General features: G+C 34.2%; 3 protein-coding genes across 3 annotated transcripts; 1 reads left to right on the top strand and 2 right to left on the bottom strand.

Annotated features, from left to right (window-relative positions):
- Positions 1–6,049: 6,049 nt before the first annotated feature.
- Positions 6,050–12,804, top strand: LOC145597959 (dihydroxy-acid dehydratase, chloroplastic-like). The gene is made up of 15 exons (XM_081654238.1): positions 6,050–6,179; positions 7,019–7,660; positions 8,200–8,271; positions 9,733–9,780; positions 9,948–10,102; positions 10,183–10,377; positions 10,459–10,570; positions 10,684–10,753; positions 10,842–10,900; positions 11,004–11,127; positions 11,545–11,615; positions 11,763–11,864; positions 11,971–12,051; positions 12,148–12,306; positions 12,484–12,804. Exons 2-15 carry the CDS (start codon positions 7,106–7,108, stop codon positions 12,532–12,534), a joined length of 1,854 nt encoding a protein of 617 aa, XP_081510364.1. The 5' UTR covers positions 6,050–6,179; positions 7,019–7,105; the 3' UTR covers positions 12,535–12,804.
- A 2,310-nt stretch (positions 12,805–15,114) lies between these two features.
- On the bottom strand, positions 15,115–17,170 carry LOC145596706 (protein neprosin-like). The gene is made up of 7 exons (XM_081652920.1): positions 17,018–17,170; positions 16,708–16,794; positions 16,354–16,596; positions 16,098–16,253; positions 15,953–16,003; positions 15,670–15,816; positions 15,115–15,507 (listed from the first exon to the last, which is right to left on the bottom strand). Exons 1-7 carry the CDS (start codon positions 17,168–17,170, stop codon positions 15,115–15,117), a joined length of 1,230 nt encoding a protein of 409 aa, XP_081509046.1.
- A 1,085-nt stretch (positions 17,171–18,255) lies between these two features.
- LOC145596705 (protein neprosin-like) lies at positions 18,256–21,110 on the bottom strand. The gene is made up of 7 exons (XM_081652918.1): positions 20,961–21,110; positions 19,994–20,080; positions 19,671–19,889; positions 19,203–19,358; positions 19,071–19,121; positions 18,799–18,945; positions 18,256–18,618 (listed from the first exon to the last, which is right to left on the bottom strand). The coding sequence occupies exons 1-7, from the start codon at positions 21,108–21,110 to the stop codon at positions 18,256–18,258; spliced, it is 1,173 nt and encodes a 390-aa protein (XP_081509044.1).
- Between the last annotated feature and the right edge of the window lie 1,795 nt (positions 21,111–22,905).

Raw genomic sequence — 22,905 nt, 5'->3', positions numbered from 1 at the left:
AATTTAGCATGGATGATTTATTATCAATTATGTTTTTATTTGATGATGACCTTTTATAGAAAGTATTAACATGTATTATTATGTTAATTGTTATCTATTATGTAATTGATATTGCATATGCTAATTGTGATTCATGGATTGTTGACTATTGATGGTAATTAATGCAGCAAGAGTTATGCTTTAATAAAGTATTTATTAGTCTATGCATGGTGAAAGGTCCGTTGTAGTTTTCAATGGGTTATGCGGTAATGACTAATGGCCACGGTAATTGGAGTAATTTTTGAGGTATTTCAATTGTCTTGATTTGATTCAGGTGATGCTCGTTTCGATAGGTCATGAATTTTATAATGTAGATGATATGGTATATATTATTGTTTATTTAATTTATTTAAGTTTTTGAATTTATTGGTTTATTTTACAAGACTGATTTATTTTATGTTCTAAGCTATGATATTGTCTTGTGTAATTATTTATGTAAATTCAGTTGTATAAGTGTATGTATATGAAACAAATTTGATGGCAATGGGCTAAGGAGTTTGTCAATTTTGTATATATGTTGTATTAATTCTTATACATGAAACTGATTTTGGTTTATGATGAATGAGCTAGATAAAATTATCTTTCGTGATGTCCATGTTTTGGAGGAAGAATTTAATTCTTGATTATTATCATGATGAAAGGATAGTTGTTTTGACAAAATATTGGTTTATTTTGTTGGTTTGAATATGTCATGTTATGTTGGGGTTAAGCCAACTAAGTTATGACTATTTGTTTATTTATTTTATTTATTGGTGTTATCATGTGATTGATGTTTGATTTGTGTTTTAATTATCTCATTTAAATCCAATGTGAAAAGAGTAATTTATTGCTTGTTTAAGTGCATGAGTGATTTTTATTGCACATCTTCCTTAGGTAATATGAAGTGTTTAGCAACTGTCATTGAGGTTTTATCAACATGTTGCTATGTTTATTTAGTTTATTCTAAGGATGAAGCCTAGACATATTTAAAATCTACAAAGTGAAGTAGTGTTGCAAACTAACGGAAAGTTTATAAAGTTTGAGAAACAATATAGGAGGTGAATGTTATTAGCCAAGTTATTTCCAATCTATAGGTTTTAGTACATGAAACTACCGCGGTATATACACCAGAACACAATGGTGTAGCAGAAAGGAAGAATAGGACACTAGAGGAAGTGATTAATTCTATGTTGTCTTATTCAGTTTTAAGTGATGGTTTTGGGGTGAAGTCATTTTAACGACTTGTTACGAGTTAAATCGTGTTCCCATGAAAGGGAAGGATGTTACCCCATGTGAGCTATGGTACAAAAGGAAACCAAACTTGAGTCGTCTCAAAGTTTGGGGTTATAAGGTAATTGTAAAAATACCGGAACCTAAACGTAAAAGTTAGGTGGAAATGGAGTTGAATGCAATTTTGTAGGATATGCGGTACATAGCAAATCCTATATGTTCTATGTAATAGAGCAAAATGACTTTTGGTTGGTTTACACCACCATTGAGTCAATGAATGCATAGTTTGATGAAAAATAGATTTTCTTCAATTCCTAGATTTAAGGATGAATACCAAAGCTGAAAGTTTTGATCAAGGTTTCATTGATCAAGAGGTGGATGACCAAACTCATTTAGAGAAGACATCTACATCATCATCACAACTAAGGATAAGAAAGAGGGCAAGGAAAGGAAAAATCTTTTGGCCCGGATTTTCATGTGTACTAGGTTGAAGAATCAAGGGATGAAGTTTCATTATAAAATCCATACATTTTAATGTGGAAATGATTCTTTAACATATCAAAAGGCTATGAAGTCTCGGGATGTTCCATTTTGGAAGAAAGTAATTAATGATAAGATGAAATCTATCATGGGAAACAACACTTGGGTATTAGCTAATTTACCACCTAGTTTAAACCAATAGGGTGCAAATAGATCTTCAAAAGAAATTGAGGATTGATAGAACTATTAAAAGTTCAAGGCCCGGTTAGTGGCATAAGGTATATGCACCTGTAACTAGAATCTCAACAGTTAGATTGTCAATTGCCTTTGCGACAATTGAAAATCTAGGGATCCATCAAATGGATGTCAAGAATGTACTCTTGAATGGAGATCTAGAAGAAGGGGTTTATATGTGACAACTAGAAGGGTTTGTTGTGGAAAGCCATTAGGCAAAAGTTTGCAAGTTATTTAAATCGTTGTATAGGCACCTAAGCAATGACATCAAAGTTTGATGGGGTAGTGTAGTCTAATGGTTTTATGTTTAACAATTTTATAGCAAATTTGATGACAACGGTTAAAGTGTCAAAATTTGTCTATATGTAGATGACATGTAGATTTTTGGATAGAACATATTTGTCGCAAGTTGAAATGACAAAGTTCTTCCTAAGTTCATTGTTTTCCATGAAAGACATGGAAAAGAGGATGTCATCTTGGGTATAAGAATAAAGAAGGTAAAAGGAAAAATTGATCTTGTCACAATCTCATTAAATTGAGAAAGTGTTCAAGAAATACAATGTTAATAAAAGTTCGACTTTTCTTTATTCAACACCTATGGATCCCAGCATAAAGTTATTACCTAGTAATGTTAATGCAGTTTTCGCAACTGGAATTTGCTAGAGTTATAGGATGTTTTGTTGTATGTCATGACAAGTACTAGGCCGGATATCGCTTATGCGGTTGGTCAATGATAGTAGGTTCACTAGTAATTCTAGAATGCTACATTGGCAAATGGTTGATTGTTTGTTGTAGTACTTGAATAAAACCATGGATTATGATATAGTGAGTATCCTTCGGTTGTTGAAGGATATTCGGATGCAAGTTGGATCTCAAATAGAGATTATTCATCCACAAGTGGATGGCTATTCCCATATGGGGGAGGTGCCATTTCATGAGCATCTAAGAAGCTAATTAACTTGCATTGCGGATTCTATAAGCCATTGGAGTTCATTGCATTACATTCCGCTGGTAAAGAAGTAGAATGGTTAAGGGTTTTTAATGCATGATGAGATTCGTTTGTTGCAAAAGCCAATATCACTAATAGTGATGATTTGGGATAACAATGTAATTTTGGCTAAGGGATTTAGCCAAGTGTAAATTGTATATATTGGTGTAAGGTATTATTACATCCAAGGACTTAACAAAGATAGCGTAAAACTATTGTTTATTTTCGTACGAAGTTAAATCTCGCCGGTTGTTTTAAAAGCATGAGTTAGAGATGTTAATAAATGGATGACAATCTTTTAAGATTGGAGCCCTATTATAATCACAATTAGGAGAATCTCAACTTAACGCCCAATATGACGTTGGATCTTAAGTTCAATGAGATTAATTCTTTTAGTTGTGATTGGGAACTTGTTTAATCATCCAAGGTTAAGTTCCGGTTTTACTGTGATGAAAAGAGGTTGTTTTAACTTAATAGAATTCCTGATATACTGCTCGGTCACATGAGCCAGTTGGAAGTCTACCTATATAAGTACGAAGTTTAGCCGCTTCAAGAAGTTATTGGGGCATAACTTTGAAGTTCTTACGAAAAGATAGGGACACATGGCTTTACGTGTCAAGTATTAATGTAATCAAGTAATATATCTTGTGTGTGTAATATCTTCATGAATCCAATATGTATTGCTTTTGGTTCAATCGTTTTGCGACACCAAATGGATACGGGTTCTTGGAATGTGTATTGCACTAAAGGGAAGTTCAAGTCTTTGTACACTTTCAATTATGCACGAGATTGTTTTTATGATGATGATGTTTTTGCAAAGAGTCTAGGTTTATACTCTAAATGGGGGAGGATTGTTGAATAATTTAGAGTATGAGACAATATTCATGTTTGTTTTGCTTAATCAATGTTAATATAGGTGAAGGTGTCAATAAAGGTGAGGTGTTTGATTAAGTATAGCAAAGTAAATAGAAGCTATTAATCTCGGTTTAGAGGGGTATACTCGGTAAAGAGGACAACCATAGCAGCTTGTTATGGCTAGCTCCGCTGAAAGGGCGTGAGTGAGAAGAAGAAGAAGATCAAAGCCCTGCTGCCCGGTTCTAGGCTTCACCGCCTGATAGGGCGCGAGGATTGATCTGAATTTAATGGGTTCACCGCCCAGCGGAACCACCTCCGCCCGATCGGACGCGAAAGGGGTCTATCTTCGTCACTCGGGCGCGAGTCTAATTTGCTTTGAGTTTGACGGTTACTTCTTCAACCTGTTTGGTTTTTTGTCAGACAATTCGTGCCTTTTGGCTGTGAAATATTTCTTCTATATATATGTCTTTAAGACATGATGAAAGGTACTAAGAAAAGATCAGATTATTATTTTCTTAAAAAGCAATTGCAAATTTTTTTTGTCATTATCATAAATTATCAAAGCTTGATTACATTAGATCACAAACATACTACACACTGTTGTGATTGTCTTCGTTGTATCTCCTAGTAATTTCGTGATACCCGGTGTGTAAATTCAGGGTCGAAATATTACTTTGGGAAACTGATTTCGTTCAGGCCTCGAAGTGTTAATTTGTTCAATTTCGTGTCATTTTTGTGACCCGGTAAACCAATTTCCCCAACGGGATCTCCAAATTCTACTTACAAAGCTCAAAGCTGTAGTAACTACGCCGCAAGGGCAGGCATTGGCTATCAAAGTTGGACCATCTGTTTTGTCATTCAACTCGCTAGGACAAAAAATGTCCTTCAATGTGAGGGTGTCTGGGACAATTGGTATGAGAGCTTTGATGTCAGCTTCTTTGGTGTGGGATGATGGTCAACATCAAGTTCGAAGCCCTATTGTTGTTTTTAATTTGTCTTAGAAGCTCTTGAGCTGCAAATTGGATAAATCGAGTTAGTTTTGTGTTGATGTTGTCTGGTCGTGTATAAGTTTATCTCAAGTAGTTAGTATTGGATGATCTAATACTATAATCAGTCATGTGTGAGCCAGGGTGGCCTGGTGGGTGTGCCCAAGGCCCATGACAGAGAAGGCCCAAATTGTATTAATTTTGATGTCTATCATATAATCATATGTGTTAGAACTTATAAGCAATCATATTTAATTTCTATTTATTTTCGTCCATTTGGTTTGCATTTTGTGCATGTGGCTTGGTGGTTAATGTGATTGGATAGGTAATACTTCAATTCCTAATTGGTCATGAATACCCTAGATACATAAAAAATTATTTGTAAAAGTTGGTAGGAACACAACTAATACAACACATATCAAGGACGGACCTTTGTTACAGCAGATCAGGGCCCGACACCTCTTAAATTTTCTAAGTTGTTTTTATAAGTAATTTAATGTCTAATAGTTACATTTAAAAAGCTATATGACATAGTGGTAAAACATTATTATTTTTTAGCAAAAGGTTAGAGATCAAACTTTGACTCCCAGACTTTTTAGCTTAAGATCCGCCACTTTTTTTTTTTTTTTTTTTTTTTTGGTTGAAACACTCATTTTTAACAAAAAGGTAAAGTTTGCTAGCACCAGTTTGTGCATTAGCCCCAATTATAAAAGAATGACACAAAATCAATATAGCAAGACTTTAGCTTGACCTGTTTAGACACGACTCACAACTCACTTGGGCAATTGGCTCACTAACACGTTATATGGGATTACACAACCCAACCCAACCAAATTCCAACTAATTGACCTATCACATGGCTTGTTTCAGTTAATACTCAATTGTTATTAACTTTCTTATTTGTGTCCTAATTAGAGTCAAGACTATAATAATTGCTGTCTAAAAAGAGCTTGTGAAGAATAGGGTGTCAAAACCATACCCGACCCGACCTATTCTGAAACGGACAAAAAATTATCCGATTCAGATTTAGACTCGAGTGGTTAATAATATAGGATGACTAAACTTTTAAAATTGACCCAACCTGATACGACCCGACCTCCTCAAACCCGATCCAATTATCTAAATTGACACCTCTAGTGAAGAACGATCATCGTATCAATGTGAAGTGTGAACCAAACATTTTAGCTATAATATTCAGTAATCACTTTTTATATTCTCTCTCCTTTGACCATAACCAACCTCATCGGTCCCATTTCCTCCGAAAAAACATAAAAAAACCCACCAAAAACACACTCACTTTTCATTTATTTAAATTGGCGGTCGGTGCCTCGCATCAACTTCTACTTCTTACTGCGCCAATACCAGCTCTCCCGATCATCTCCGGCACCGTCAGTTTTTCTCTCCTGATTCTTAACTGTTTTCTATATTTGTGCAATTTGATTCATATTTAAGTTTTCTGCTAATTATTGATCATATTTATCATGTAATGTATGGTGTTATGATCTTATTTGTCCAAAAATTGCATTTTTATTTTAAGCATTTTGATTTTCATATGTTATGATTGCTTTTACTTTGTGAATTACATTATTGTTTAAGTGGGTTTTCAGTATTACTGAAGAATGATTAATAGATTTGTTTTAGCTTTTCGAAATTCATTACTTTCTATAACCCTTGATTAAGAGGGAGAAAAATGAAGTGGGGTCAAATTGTTACAGTTAATGATCAAGACATTACTAGTGATATTAGATTTCTCTTAATTTCCTTTTCCAAGAAATTAGCTTTATTATAATTTCTACTTTTTGATGGACTAATATATACAGTATGTCTTTAATTTTTTAGTCATCTGAAAGTGGGTTTTTCTTAAGATGGAATCAGTCTGGTTTTTTATTTTTTATTTTTATTTTTATATTTTTTAATTTAATTTAATTTAATTTTTTATTTTTATAAGGGGTGTAGAGATAGTTAGTACTTAGTAAGTCGTGATGTAGACGGGACTCAATCCTAGGTCTCTGGGTATCACCCCTATGAACTCAATTAACTAAGCTCGTTGACATCTAGCGATTTATCGCCTTGCTATGGTATTATAACTATGCTAATAGGATAGTTGATTTCCTTCCACCTTAAAATGATTGGATTACTTTGAATTATCACAATGAAGAAGTTTCAAATTCTTTTGATACTTGATTTTTCCTTGTAATTAATTGTCTTCAGTATAATTTGATCTCAGGAATATAATTTCAGCATATTCAATCAGCATCATATAGTTTGGAATCACACATTGTTTGGGAATTTGCGTACATAAATCTGAGAAACAATGCAAGCTGCTTTAATGACATCAAATGTGAGCTTAAACCTTTCAACACCTAAAGTCTCGAAAGGGGAAGTCATTCCTCATTCATACATTCCTGTAAGATGTCTTTCTGTAAGAGCATCATCTGCACCTTCGACCCCGACTACTCAAGCATCAACCAATGAGACATCAAAATCATCTCATAAGCTCAACAAGTACAGCTCTCGAATCACTGAACCAAAGTCTCAAGGTGCATCACAAGCTGTTCTTTATGGAATTGGACTTTCTGATGATGATATGCACAAACCCCAGATTGGTATTTCATCAGTTTGGTATGAAGGTAACACTTGTAATATGCATCTATTAAGCTTGGCAGAAGCTGTTAAGGAAGGAGTTAAGGATGCTGGGTTAATTGGGTTTAGGTTCAATACTATTGGTGTTAGTGATGCCATCTCAATGGGTACAAGGGGGATGTGTTACAGTTTGCAATCTCGAGATCTGATTGCTGACAGCATTGAGACTGTTATGTCTGCTCAATGGTATGATGGCAACATCTCAATTCCTGGGTGTGATAAAAATGTGAGCATTTGGCTAATTGTTCATCATCAGTAACTCTTTTTATTTTTTCTCTATTTGTGTTATCACACTTTATTTCTTTTATCTTTGTCATAAACTCTTATTTAAATACTTAAGTGTGTTGAGGTGATTTCATTTCTATGATCTGATTGTGTATAGTTTTGTATATCCAAGCTAGATTAGGGATGCACAATTGTCTTGTATTTGCTCTTTAGCAATTTCTTTGATTTTGGGTTGGGTGATAGACTGGCAATCGGTGAATTTTGATGTTTATTTAGCAATTTGTCTCGTGATTATCTGTGAATGTTGACAGCTAACTGTTTTATGGCATATGTTTAATGTGATTGTCATGCTATCAAGCTAAGTATTTTTTTTGGATTTGAATCTTGAGAACTTTTGTGCTTTTGGTCTTTGTTTCTTTCTTATTTAAATTTCAAGGTTGAACTTATGTCTGTTGAAGTTTGAGATGTTTAATTGATCTGCTATGCAGTAAGCTGGTACATGATATATATGGGCTGTTACCAATTTCTATATCTATGCAGATGCCAGGTACTATCATGGCTATGGGACGTCTAAATAGGCCTAGTATCATGATATATGGCGGTACTATCAAGGTTCGCCCTCCTATTTTCTTGATGTCTTACTTAACTTACTCCTTGTGTTGACCTAATAGAATCATTCTCCAACTAGAATTTGCAGTCTGATTTTAAGAGGGTTTTTGCAACTTTTCTCCTTATAGAAATAGTTATAAATTTCACTTTAAAAGGGTTCAGCTACTTTACTCCATTAGTTTTTCTATAAAAGTTCAGCTTTGCTGCTTTAAAGATAAATTGTTTGGAGTTTAGCCCGTTTGCTCTTACTTTCTAACAGCTTGTTATTTCTGACCTTGACATTATTGTGTAGAAACTCCAGCAGTTATCAGTCTCTTTCCTTCCTATATCATAGTGCCTTGTCTTCCTGCATGAAACCTTATTGTAATTGCTAGATCCCCTCAAGTCTTGCTTCTCATGCACTCTAGACTATTCCATCTTATACATATAAGTATATAACCTCTGCTGAAAATATATAGTACGAGAGTTGTGGAAATTCCAATAACGCAGCTTATAAATATAGTAAATGCAGCAGCACTTAAATAGGAAATATTAACAAGACAGCAGGCTCACATATTTATTCAGGAATCGGGAGATTAATCACAGCATAATATATTAGGAACTTTTTTTGGATGTGCGATATAGTGCCGTTAGAGGTTCCATCTCTTTATATTTTCGTGATTTTGGCTGTAAAGTAGTACAAAGAATGATATAATATGAAGTACAATAAACTTTGGTAGGTGCACTGGCATGCCAAGGATCCATAAAACAAGACTACTGCTTGAACCCTGTGGTATAGGAGGCCAATCTATCAGAACCTGCTGGCAGAAGCTAAGCCCTATATATGGCCATGCCACTTCTTGCACAGTCATGGCAAGTATCCTGGAGTATATCTCCACCATGCACTCCTCAACTTACCTCCTTAATTCTTTCTAAGTAATCTCTACAAACAATAAAAAAGACATCAAAAGTTAAATACAACTTATATGTTGGAAACAGTATAGTTCCTGCTGTATGGATATGTCAAGATATTTCTGTTTTAAACATGCAATTGAAATAGAATTAGTTGACTTCAAACCTTTGATATATACTGAGTGGTGGAGACAATAGAAAGATTACTTCACTTGCTTGATGCATGACCATATTATGCACGTTATCTGAATACAGGGCTGTAAGTTTTAACTCTTGCATTTATGGCAGCAAATTAGATGAGCGAACTGTTTCTGACACTTCCACTGAAACACAACCTAATAAATCAGGCTATGATTTTTACAGATCAATGCTGTATTTCAAGGTGGATAAATGAAATTTGCATATAAGTGCCGTGCCGTGCCATGCAATTATCTGTCATTTAATGACTAATGTCTCTGTTTTAGGAAGATGCTAGAATGAGGAACTAAAGTTTTGCTTTAATGCATCTATATTTCTTCACTGGAAAGATGCTAGAATCAGGAACTGATGGGTGGCTTTTATTCTGAGTTGCAGCCTGCTCATTTTCAAGGACATACCTTTGATATTGCAAAAGCTTTAGAGGTATCTTATTTTTCACATTGGTTACTAAGAATCTCTTAAATTTAACTAGTTATCTTATTTGAAGCCGAATATGCAAGAACATGACATATATGAAGAAGTGAACTTTGAGCTCTTGTATTTTTACCTCATGTCCATCCCTTCACACTTACACATTTCTGTTACAATAGTGTTATGGGGAGTATGTTAGCGGAGCTATAACTGATGAACAGAGAATGGATATTGTCCGGAATGCCTGTCCTGGAGCAGGGGCTTGTGGTGGAATGTATACAGCAAATACCATGGCATCTGCCATTGAAACTATGGGAATGACTCTTCCATACAGGTATACTATATCAATAGGTGTTGATTGTAGAATAATTATGCGTGGAATTCTGATGTTTCTTTTCGATTTTACAATTCTAGCTCATCAACGCCAGCCGAAGATTCTCTGAAGTTGGATGAGTGCCGTCTTGCTGGAAAATATATCCTTGATTTACTCAAATTGAACTTAAGACCACGAGACATAATTACTGAGAGTTCACTGCGCAATGCAATGGTTATGGTCATGGCCCTAGGTGGGTCTACAAATGCTGTCCTGCATCTGATTGCCATTGCTAGGTTAGAGCCCTTGCCACCAACTTTCTGTACTTTCTTAGAGCTGAAAATGCCTGAAAACAGGGTCTATGTTTTCCTTTGCAGGTCTGTTGGTTTAGATTTGACTCTCAATGACTTTCAAAAGGTTAGCGATAAGATTCCACTGCTTGCAGATCTTAAGCCAAGTGGTAAATATGTCATGGAAGATTTACACAAGGCAAGTTTATAGCTTCTCTCAGTCAATAGTTCTGGCCTTCTTGGTCTCGTAGTTGCTTCCCTTTGTTAGGATTGTCTATGATTTCTTCTTTTGGCTGGGCCAATATAATGCAGATTGGTGGTACTCCTGCAGTGATTCGCCACCTTCTTGATCTGGAATACTTGGATGGGGATTGTATTACTGGTATGTGTATAGTATATCAAGAATAGTGCATGCAATCAAAATGCATTATGGATTTTTTATTCACTCTTTTCTCTGTCACATTGTCTAGTTACGGGGAAAACACTGGCTGAGAATGCCAAGCTCTTCCCTGCCTTGGCTGAAGGTCAGGTACGAAGTATATACATATAGTGCGGATTTTCTTGGATGTTAATCATAATGTCTGCTTTTAAAATTGTGGTTTAACTGTTCATATATTTGTTGAAATATTCAGCAAATCATACGGTCACAATCAAATCCCATCAAGGAAACAGGACATATCCAGATATTGTATGGTAACCTTGCTCCAGAGGGTTCTGTAGCAAAAATTACTGGAAAAGAAGGATTATATTTCTCTGGTACTGTTTCTTCCCAAAAAAAAAAAAAAAAAAATCTCTGGTACTGTCAGTCATTCCTTCTATGTTTATCGCTTGTTGGAAATAATAGCATTTTTAAACCATTTTTTGGGTGGTAAATTAAGTAATAATGATTCAAATGTTCTTTTATTAGGAAGTCTTGTGTCAATGTCCATGACAATGCTTTAAACACCTCCCAAAATATCTTTTTCTTCATTATTTTACGTAAGACTTTAAAGATGGTATTGATTGGAAATGAAAACTTAGGAAGCTGCATTACCATTGACATTGTCTTTAGACTTCCCTTACAAACTTTCTGTATAATTTTATATCATTACCAACCAAACAGGTTGTTTGTCCAGTCAAGTTTCAATTCTGTTTCTCAAGAAAATCCAGTAAATGATTGTATAAAAATTTCAGGTCCTGCACTTGTTTTTGAAGGAGAAGAAGCTATGGTTGCTGCCATTTCAGAGGACCCTCAGAGCTTTAAGGTTTCTACGCTACATGTTCTTTTAATACATGACGAACTAGCTGAAATTTTTGTCATCATGATTTAAAATGTTTAGTTTCCTGCTTTGTCTTTTGCTTTATCAAATATCTGCACTTCAATGGCCAATTCTGTCAGTATTACTTTCCAGGGAAAAGTTGTTGTTATTAGGGGGGAAGGGCCTAAAGGCGGACCAGGTATGCCTGAAATGTTGACACCAACTAGTGCAATAGTGGGAGCAGGCCTCGGAAAGGTATTATTATACTATCATCAATATTTATTGATTCTTATTTTTCTTTCATGTTTACTTTGATTTTCAATTTTTTCATTTCGTTTAATTGTCTATTAAATTTTTGCAGGATGTGGCTTTATTAACAGATGGAAGATTTTCAGGAGCTTCACATGGATTTGTTATAGGTCATGTTTGTCCAGAAGCACAGGTATTTATCTTTTTAATTTTCTGAACCAATCTATAAGAGTAAGCACGGAAATTATCTGTATGTTCTGAGAGAGCTTCACTCATTTTAATTTTGCAGGAGGGTGGACCAATCGCTTTCATTCAAAATGGAGATGTTATTACAATTGATGTTCTTAAGAGGAGAATGGACGTTCACTTAACAGGAGAGGAGATCAAAGAGCGAAGGGAGGAATGGACTCCGCCTCCTTTCAAGGCAACTAAAGGAGTCTTGTACAAGGTACAACTATGTTGAGTTTCTGCAATTAACATTGGTGGAAATTAAATGGATTATACATATGATCAATCCAATATGATATTTGGTGCTCCCATATAGTTTTCTTATGATATTTCCAAAACAAAGAATAAAATTTTTATTTTTCAATTCGCTTGCTGATAGTATTTTCTTTATCTTTAGTACATCAAGAATGTGCAGTCAGCTTCGAGGGGTTGCATAACTGATGAGTAGCAGATATGAAATCGAGATGTTGAAACTGCATGCATCGAAGATACTCTGAGAGGTATGTAAGTTTTCAGGCTTCCTTGTTTGGATGCTGTCAGATGTACAATATATACTGATAATATATGCCCATTTAAAAAAAATTAGATATAAGCGGTTGGCTTTCCTGCATATATAGTAAGTAATCCATGCTCTATATTAAAATATCTAGTTTGTATATCGAAATCTTTGTATACTTGAGGATTTCAATTTTCAATGTTGAGCAACCAGTCAAAATCTTGTCAATATATACACCACTCAATGTTATACTTTTGAACAGTTGAGCCAGTTTCATTTGTCAGTTGTGTAATTGAAAGACTGTATAATGACTACTATATTCATGTGATTTAAGTCCACAGACAATGTCTAATAGAAAACAAAATGAGTTTCATGTTTGTCGCGAAGCTTACAATTCGGTGGTCACCAGAGATGTCCAACCTCGCCCCAACAACCCCCCCAATCAGCCATCACCTTCATACTTCACTTAGTAACAATCAGGCTTAGTTGAAAAGTGTTGAGATCTTTTTTTCTAGAAATGTTGTATTGACCAACCAAGTTTCGTCCATTTATTGAACAAGCTTTTGAGAATCCTTCTTCTGGGGTGCCACTCAGGAGGCTGTAAATTTATCCTTACCTGCTCTTGTTACCCCATTTGTTAATACAATTATTTGTTTTATTAAATCAATCAATCAAAACCTTAATTCCATAAGCGGAGACGTGGGGTCGGCTACATGAACCAAAAGTGATTATTCTGTGGTTATCGACAACAATCTTCCTCCTCCACCCCTTACGATCCAAGGGATCAATTGGTCTTGTATGGACCCGGTCTACAATAAATTATTGTAGACCCAAAATTTGACACTTTCAAATAATATAATCACATTCTGGATGATATAATCACTTTTTTAGATGATATAATTATCTTTTTGTGAGTCATATTTTGAATTATATAATCTCATATTAAACCATTTAATGAGATTATATAATTATCTTTAGGATGATAAAATTTAAAAATCATCTTTTTTGGATGATGTAACTTACTATTTGATACTTTTTATAATGATAAATTCACTTTTTGAGTGATACATTTACATAACAATTTCAGGATGATATAATCACATTTCGTATGATATAATCACATTCGTATGGTATACTAGAAGGTTGGGTCTACAATAAGTTATTGTAGACCGGTTCTATTCTAGTCTTTATACCAAGGGATAAGCTCAGTGAAATAATGGAATCAATGTAGCTATAACATGTTACTTTCTGATGCCATATGATACTGCTTTCCTGTTAGTTGTGCACTTGTGCTATATACTCAATAAAAATTAATTGGATAATGATCTATAGTGTATTGTTAAATATGCCCTGCTACTTTCTGATGTAAAGTGGAAAGATCAAAATTGTAATATTTTAGAAAGAGGCTAGGAAAACGAAATGAATCTTCAAAATGTATAGTTGACGTTATTTATGTAACAAAATCTAGAGAAAGAAAGAAAAAAGAGCTTGTTAAAAAAAAAAAAAAAAAAAAAAAAAAAAAAAAAGTGGTCGTAAAACATAAAGTGTGCTGTATGTGATCAGAATTCTCTTTGGATCCCATTTCTAGTCAGTTAAAGAGTATGATTTATACAATTACAAGATTTTTCAGGTCAGTCAATTTTAATTGTCATTACAATTTATGAGGTTTAATTGAAGATCCTAGGGAAAATTTTCTGTTTTGAATAAAATTATGTTATATTTCTGTGTAAATTTTGAGGCATATTACTTAAGGCACATAGCAGTTGTTTTCCCACTAGTGAATGTTTGGTTTAGATCAGAGATACATGGCGCATTCATTCATGTTTCTGCTGTAAAGCAAAAGAATTTTGATACAACTGTAGTATGTAAAAAGCATTTACCATCAGGCTGGCCACTACCGTACTAACTGAACTACCGACACTAGCACTAAGCTATTCGAGTGTAGAACTCCATACACTAATTTCACCACATACTCCTCTATTGTTGGCAAATACTGCTATATAAAAAGAGAACTGATGAAATTTGAGATTATCATCACCATAGTATGCAGTGTATATTATTTCTGCATACAAGTAGATTGTTTTACAGTAATATGACAACATGCAGCTAGAAGTTGCAGAGATGCTATGCAGTTGTACATTGGTTTTGCACGAGATTATATGGTTAAGTTTTATTTGTGATTTTCTTGTTACTCATTTGCCTAAGCAGTCGAATAGCAATTAGGTGATGTTTGCTGAGAGATCTTACGGCTAGGTTTCATCTGTATGGCAACTGCAGAATTTGTAGCTATTACAGCCTTTTTGTGTAGAGGTGCTTGCGGAAGTTGTCACAAAATATGTATCCGTACTAATACCTTGATATAATACTGAAAAGAGTATGAACTCAAAAAGAGTATGAACTAGTATTGGCAAAGTCCATGAAGTTTTAAGTGAGCCTAGTTTTATCACTAACCAATTAGCCAAAGGAGATTTATATAATTTTGTAGTATGAATCAAAAACCCGAAAAATACAACAATGTCTATGTCCTCCAAATCAATTCATTGAAAGAAGATGAGTTTCATGATAGTTACAATTTCCAGGTCCGCCAACAAACATATAGTTTTCAAAGTCACCTCCTACATCTCCACCATATTTAGCCCTATAACAATTTGGTTTGGTCATAATCTGTTTAAGGTCTGTTCCATTAAGAAAAAATTGCGGACCTATCACTCTCATCTTAGATATAAGACAAGCTTTTGAAGATCCTTCTTCTGGGAAATGACCACTTCCCATTGCTGGAGTGACCGCCGTCGTTGTTGGGCTGTTAACTTCTCCTCCCCAACCAACTCTTGTTGCCCCTTTCGTTAAGGTACTAAACAGCTCCTTTGGAAAATATCCGACATGCTCGGTTCCAAAGGAAAGCCACCAGTTTTTTGTATCTTGGTCCTGTGTTAGTAAAAGCATCTCCAATAGTAAGTTACAAGGTATTATAACATTCTTGTCACATTAATTTTTTAAGCTACTCAAAGTATTCTTGTGGTTTTTCTGTAACACATTGTAGATCGCCCGAAAATAAAAAAAGAAAAAAAAACTTAGAAATGCAAATACCTGTTGAATAGTAGTGGGTATAAAATATTGTTGACCCAAATAAGTTGATACAGGATCTATAACTTGGCCAAGGGTAATGCTTTGACTAACTTGTACAAATCCTGGACACAATGCATTGTAACACCCTGTAGTCTTCCCAGTATCCTTCTGCATGTGTTTCAAAAAATATGGAGTAGTATAAGTTGCAACTTATATCATGTTTATTTAGTATCAGCTGCAATATATCATGTTACTTTGTAATGTACTCTGTTTAAGAGCTAAAATTAAAGGTTGGAATACTCACGGTCCAGTAGGCGTAAAATCGAGAAGAGTTATGCTTTAAATCTGAATTTACCTGAAATGTTGATTAAGCAATTGTGGTGAGCCGAACTTACCATAACTTAACGTGAAGTATATATTGTTAGGGGAAGGCAAGAAACATGTATTACCATCCATCCTGCTTGAATAGCGTTACTAACGGCGCCATCATAACTTGCAACAAAAACTGAAGTATCTGAGAGTTGATTGTCTAAAACTACAGGACTCCACACGTTGATATGGCCAGATACTCCTATGCTGTTGGTTGATGCTACAACTGTTGCAATCTGCCACAGAATTTTTTTACATATTTGCGTGAAATTTACATAAGAAAACATCTCCAATAATAAGTTACAGGGTATTGTAGCATCTTTTGATCATACTTACATAGTGTCCGGGTATTGAATCAATGTTAGGGGTAATAGACTCGGAAGATTTGGTGGTCGAAATTGTCGTCCCTAACAAAGGTGAGAATTTCTCCATTGCAAGGTCTTCATCTTGGATCCTTTTGATAAGAACAGTTCCTCTAGGACATCTTGTGCTTTTCGGTAGAAGTTGTGAAGGCGTCAATATTGTATATGAGCCAATAGTTGATTTAGTTTGCTTGGAGACCTTGAAATTAGGCTTCATCTGTATGTAAATTGAAGACTTTAGTAATTCTTAGGACTAATTTGTCAAATAAAATAAGCTAAGGCATGCATAAATTCAGCATGAAAATAAGAGATAGCCTGAACAAAAAACCTGTATTGAGTGATTGTGTAGTAATGGATTGTCAAATGCATATTGCTTGTGTATCTCCACGCAATCCAGAATGTCTCCATGCTTCGTCTGGTTAATGGCAAAAGAAGTACATATCACACATTAGTTTACATGTATTGTTGCACCCAATCCTCCACGACCCTAAATATAGAAGAGAAGCATATAGGGAATTTTATTGAACTCCAAAACACAACTAAATGTGTTAGTGATATGAGATATCGGAAAATATAGAGAAGTACTTTCCCCAATATTTAACAAAATGTAATATAGAATTTGAGGTTTACATATATACCCGGAAACTCTTAATGGCTGGCTTGTTGATAAGCTCAAGCCGTTTATTTACAATTGAGTTCTCTTCTCGAAATAACAATGTTGCTTCTATTGATTGTGCCAAATTCATGCCAGAGAGTAGCAAAACCAATAAAATCAACTGAATTCTCTCCATGCATGTAGTTTCAAATCAACAACTAGAAAAACAAAGTAAAAAATGAACCTATAACACATGGTGATATATATGGTCCAATCCATCATAAATGCTTCGTAATCTTTGTTGATTGTTGCCAACGAATTTGACTCGCAAAATTTCATTCCTTTAACTATGATTTGTCCCTTTAGTGTGGTAATTAATAATACTACCCTTTGTTGTTAGTTGTTATGTACCTTCAATTCTCTGTTCCGAATTCTTTGACACGCTATCTTTTTCAATGTAACAATTTAACATGCATTCAGTTTTAGGCAGTTGAATTGATTTTCAAATGTCTGTGTGAACATAGTTCATGAGGTTCATGATGCTCTTTTCGCAGAGAAGTGTACCAAAATCAATTGGAGATTTTGAGATGTGTCATAATTAATCTTTCCCCTTAATGGTTTGCTATTAACCTTTTAGTTGGCTACAAGTCTTTTCTCTTCTATTCTTATACTCCTACAGTCCTCTATTAAAAAAATATATATATTTATTTCTACGGTCCTACCTAGGGGTGTCAGTTCGGATAATCGGATCGGGTCTGATATGGTCGGGTCGGTCGGGTAAATTTTATAGTTGAGTTATACTAAATTATTATGCTCATGCGAGTCCAAATCTGAATCGGATATTTTTCGGGTCGGTTTCGGATCGGATCGGGTCGGATGTGCTTTTGACACCTCTAGACTCCTACCTAACATGTTATCATCATGTGCTCTTGTTATGCCATGTGTCAACACTCTCGGTATTTTCTTTTTTTAGAGAATCAACACTCCCCATTTGTTTACGCAACAAAATTAGTAAATTACTAACTACCCCGTATGTTAGTTCTTATTAGTTTGCAGTATAGGGATATTAATATGAGATAGCTTAGACACATAAAAAGATACGAGTACCATTTAATGCACCTATTTAATCTCTCAGACACTCACTAACCAATTAATAACCAAATAAGATTTATATAATTATGTAGTATGCATCAAAAAACCGAAAAATACTACAATGTCTATGTTCTTACAATCAATTCATCGATCAAAAGAAGAGTTTCATGATACAATTTGCACCATAACTCAAGCCGGGCAATTTGCAGGTCCACCAACAAACATATGGTTATCAAAGTCACCTCCAACATTTCCACCGTAAAGAGCCCTGTAACAATCTGCTTTAGTTATAGTCTGTCTAAGGTCTGTTCCATTAGGAAAATATTGTGGACCTATTACTTGCATCTTTGATATAAGGCAAGCTTTCGAATATCCGTCTTCTGGGAAATTACCACTTCCCATTGCTGGAGTAATTTCCGTCGTTGGGCTGTAGACTTCTCCTCCCCATCCTGCTCTTGTCGCACCATTCGCTAAGGTACTAAACAGCTCCTTTGGAAAATATCCTACTTGCTCGGTTCCAAAGGTAAGCCACCAGTTTTTCGTAACTTGGTCCTGTGTCAGTAAGAGCATCTCCAATAGTGAATTACAAGATACTGCACTGTACTTGTGTCAAATTTTGAAATTACTGACGCATTTTAGCTTTTATTTAAGTAGCTAGAAAGTATTTCGATATGATGACTATATGTAACACATTCAAAAAATATATTTATAAACTTATAGAAGTATAAGTACCTGTTGAATGGTAGTGTTTATAAAAACTTGATGACCCCAATAAGTTGATATAGGATCTATAACTTGGCCAAGAGCAACGCTTTGACTAACTTGTACAAATCCTGGACACAATGCATTGTAACACCCTGTGGTCTTCCCTGTATCCCTCTGCATATGTTCAAAAAATATCATTAATTTCGGATTTACTAATTTAATTTAGTATAAGGTGATATACCTTATGTTACATTGTACGGAGTAATGATTAAGTGTTAAATAAAGATTGAAATACTTACGGTCCAGTAAGAGTATAACCGAGAAGAATTCTGGTATAAATATGAATATACCTGAAATGTTATAAACAGTTGTAGTGAGCCGAACTCACAATAACTTAAGTATGGAGGAGTTGGCAAAAAATTATGTATTACCGCCCAGCCTGCTTGAATAGCGTTGGTAACGTCACCATCATCATTTGCAACAAAAACAGAGATGTCTGAGAGTTGATTTTGTATAACTACAGGACTCCACACGTTTATAAGGCCTGACACTCCAACGTTGTTGGTTGATGCTACAATAGTTGCAATCTGCATAGAAATTTTCAATATTTATAAGAACATTTGACCATTTTTGCATAAATTATTATTACAAAAAATATGAAAGCACATCTAAAATTTTGCTATAGACTGTTATAATTTTTCAAGATAAATTGGCCTAATGGCCGGTAACAATATAGTCTAATCCTTAATAACATGATTATTGATTAATAAATATTACGAGGATATAAAGTATATTACGTTGTAATTATGGTAAATTAAAATCTTTTTTCTTTTAGTGTTGTCCCAAAATGTGAATATATTTCTCAATTAAACATTTTAAACTTTCAAATTCATACTTACGTAGTGTCCGGGTACTGAATCAATGTTAGGGGTAATAGACTCGGTAGATTTGGTGGTCGAAATTGTTGTCCTTAATGAGGCAGAGAATTTCTCCATTGCAAGGTCCTCTTCTTGTATCCTTTTGATAAGAACAGTTCCTCCTGGACATCTTATGCTTGTTGATAGAAGTTGTGAAGGCAATGATGTAGTTTGCTTGGAGACCTTGAAATTAGGTTTCATCTGTATGTAAATTGAAGACATTCTTAGGACTAATTTGTCAATCAAAATAAGCTAAGGCATGCATAAATTCAATATGAAAAAAATAAGAGATGGACTGAACAAACCTGAATTGAGTGATTGTGTAATAATGGATTGTCAAATGCATATTGCTTGTTTATCTCTACGCAATCCAGAATGTCACCATGCTTCGTCTGGTTAATAGTAAAAAAAATTAGATGATCACACATTACATGTATTGCACCCAATCCTTGTCAAATTGACAACTTTTAGAATTTTTATGAAAGATGGATATGGCCAAGGTAGCTTATACAGTTATACTTGTATTAGTTGTATATAGCATGACACGGCTCATCAACATGACGAAAAATAAAACATGGTATGGTGCATACACGGCATGCTACTACGTGTGTTCAGTGGTGTGTCAATTCAAACTAGCTAGGACTAGGCCCCTTTTATTTAGAAGGGCATGTAAACCACACTAATTAAAATAAATTGAATTTGACTTAGGTATGCAACATGACATGGTGTATTAATTGCGAGCTAAAACGGTGCCCAGCCATCTCCTGAAAAATTTGACACAAAAGTGGTATGTGAATTCATTCATAGGTCAGGCCCGAACCAGGCCCAAGACATGCACTATTGACCGGACACAGCTTACAAACATCTTTCATATTATTAATCATCTTTTTCCCAAAAGATTATACGTAGTATATAGTATTATAGTTGTCCCTCAATAGTAAATTGAGTGTACCAAACTAGAGATTGCAAAAATCTTTAATTGCAAAAATATTTCGTTTTCTCTTTTATGTTTGAATTATAATACGAGTAATAATTATTCATTTATATTGCATGTTAATTCATCTAGTTTTAAAGCATACTCACTCTACTAATACTAATAATTTCATCAAACCTCTCAATTTTAGACAATGATTCAAGACTCTAAATTTATTAGGAGCACGTCAACCCTAAATAGAGGAGAAAAATGTATTGGGAATTTTTATAAACTTTAAAACAAAATTAGAGAATGTATGTATGTAATAACGTAGGATTTGAGGTTTTCAATTTACTTACCCGCAAACTCTTAATGGCTGGCTTGTTGATTAGCGCAAGTCGTTTTTTTACCACAAACTTCTCATCTTCAAATAACGTTGCTTCTAAAAATTGTACCAAATTCATGCCTAATAGTACCAAAACCAGCAAAATCAATTGAGTTTTCTCCATTGAGTAACAACTACAATAACAAAGTCAAAAACCAATTAATTTGACTTTGTTTTTGACGAGCAATTTCTGGTTACATATAACGCATGGTGGTGATATATATATGACCATCTTCGAGACTTCGATGGTAAAATTAATAATATTGTAGGTAAGCCAGCTCATTATTTTAAAAAATTTATGTATCCTTCATAAATGCTTCGTAATCTTTATTGATTTGTTGCTAAATGTTTTTGATTGAAATAATTTATTTCCTTTTATTATGATTTTTTTTTTTTTCCTTTGTGATGAACTAATATCTCCTATATTTTTATTCATTGAAAATTATTACTTTTTGGCAATTTCACGTGATTTTTTAGGAAATTATAATAAGTAGTACTTCACTCTCAAATATAACAAGTACTTCGGATTAATGCATTAAGGCAATGCTGGAAATAAGAATATTTATGTTGGAAGTAGGTAAGTACTTTTGTAAATAAGAAAAGTTACTCGTAGATAAATATTTTGGTAAACGAAAATAATTGCATTGGGAAAAAAAGTAAAAAAAAAATTAATACCCCATATGTTTCTTTTTATATTACTCCGTATAAATTTGTCATTCTATGAGATAAGGGTCTGTTCTCATAAGTTGAAATTCAGTTCACTTCAGTTCAGTTCAGCTCCTAATTTCCTTCTCTTATAAAATATTCAGTTCAGCTCAGCTCAGTTCAGTTCAGTTTAGTTCAGCTGAGTTCAGTCAATGAGAACAGACCTTATACTCTCACCATTCCTTATCCTTCAATTCTTACATGTGGGCTGTGGCTGGCCACACCAAAGGGATTACTTTGTTAGTGTTATAGGGTTACTTTGTTAGTGTTATAAGGGTTACTTCATTAGTGTAACAAAGTTTAATCGGTCAGTGTTATAGGGTTACTCGGTCACTATTAAAGAGATTACTCGGTCAGTGCTATAGGGGTTACTTTGTTCTATTATAGGTGGTCACATGGTGTGGTCAGCTGCACACAAGACGGGCTGTAAGTAATTTTTTTTTTTTAATGTCAAAAGACGATGAAATAATGTAATTCAAGTAAATTGTGACTTTTAAGTATAAACTAGTATGTGGCTCGGGCGATGCCCCGGGTCACTAGTTTGTACTTATTGGTTTAGAGTTTCAGTCTTGCTATAAACATTTTTTAGTTGCCAAACTCAATCTTTACATAATGGAAACAAATAGTATAATAAAACACCAATTAATTTATCTAAGTTAACTATAATTTTGTTTGATAAAAAAAACACAATTAATAAATGGTTAAGATGGTAAGATTTGTTGGTCTTGAGTTCAAGTCTTGTTATAAGCATTTTTTAAATGCAAACCTAATACATGTTGTGAAGGTGACATGTCATGTTTATAGTGAGATGTGGCGCATATTACAGACATGTCGAACTTAAAAAAAAGTGACACGTGTAACATATTCTGTTTTAGGAATGCTTTTTAATATATAATAAAAAGTATAGATGATTACTACTTATGCACAACTCATACGTAAAACAAGCTCAAAAACTAGTGGAGCTTAAAAGTTATAACCCGAGGCAAAGTCCTAGTAACACACTAGTTTAATTTATACGAAGTATTATGCTCCGGGAATGTCATATAGAGTAACCTTGTTTGACCACTTAAATTAAAAAGGACTAATTTTTTTTTTTTTTTGGTGAGCACGAGGGGCAAGCCCCAAAAAACAAAGAGAAAGCTAGGAACTAGAAAACAAAAATAACAAAAACAAAAGCAAAACAAAAACAAAACAACTAAAACCCTACAACTTAT

Source organism: Chenopodium album, chromosome 20, assembly GCF_948465745.1.
Source record: "Chenopodium album chromosome 20, dcCheAlbu1.1, whole genome shotgun sequence".
Lineage (NCBI taxonomy): Eukaryota > Viridiplantae > Streptophyta > Magnoliopsida > Caryophyllales > Amaranthaceae > Chenopodium > Chenopodium album.
Note: the sequence above shows the minus strand (reverse complement) of the source record. Positions and strands in the feature narration are given on the sequence as shown.

Bases quoted from the DNA above. Each gene is read 5' to 3' on its own strand.
- LOC145596705 (XM_081652918.1), bottom strand. From the start codon at position 21,110: ATGGAGAAAACTCAATTGATTTTGCTGGTTTTGGTACTATTAGGCATG. The intron at 19,122-19,202 runs GTAATACATAAT...ATAACATTTCAG, and splicing joins CTATTCAAGCAGGCTGGGCG to GTATATTCATATTTATACCA. The intron at 18,946-19,070 runs GTAAGTATTTCA...GAACATATGCAG, and splicing joins GGTTATACTCTTACTGGACC to AGGGATACAGGGAAGACCAC.
- LOC145597959 (XM_081654238.1), top strand. From the start codon at position 7,106: ATGCAAGCTGCTTTAATGACATCAAATGTGAGCTTAAACCTTTCAACA. The intron at 7,661-8,199 runs GTGAGCATTTGG...ATATCTATGCAG, and splicing joins TTCCTGGGTGTGATAAAAAT to ATGCCAGGTACTATCATGGC. The intron at 10,754-10,841 runs GTATGTGTATAG...CACATTGTCTAG, and splicing joins GGATGGGGATTGTATTACTG to TTACGGGGAAAACACTGGCT.
- LOC145596706 (XM_081652920.1), bottom strand. From the start codon at position 17,170: ATGGAGAGAATTCAGTTGATTTTATTGGTTTTGCTACTCTCTGGCATG. The intron at 15,817-15,952 runs GTGAGTATTCCA...AAACACATGCAG, and splicing joins GATTTTACGCCTACTGGACC to AAGGATACTGGGAAGACTAC. The intron at 15,508-15,669 runs GTATTTGCATTT...TTACTAACACAG, and splicing joins TACCCACTACTATTCAACAG to GACCAAGATACAAAAAACTG.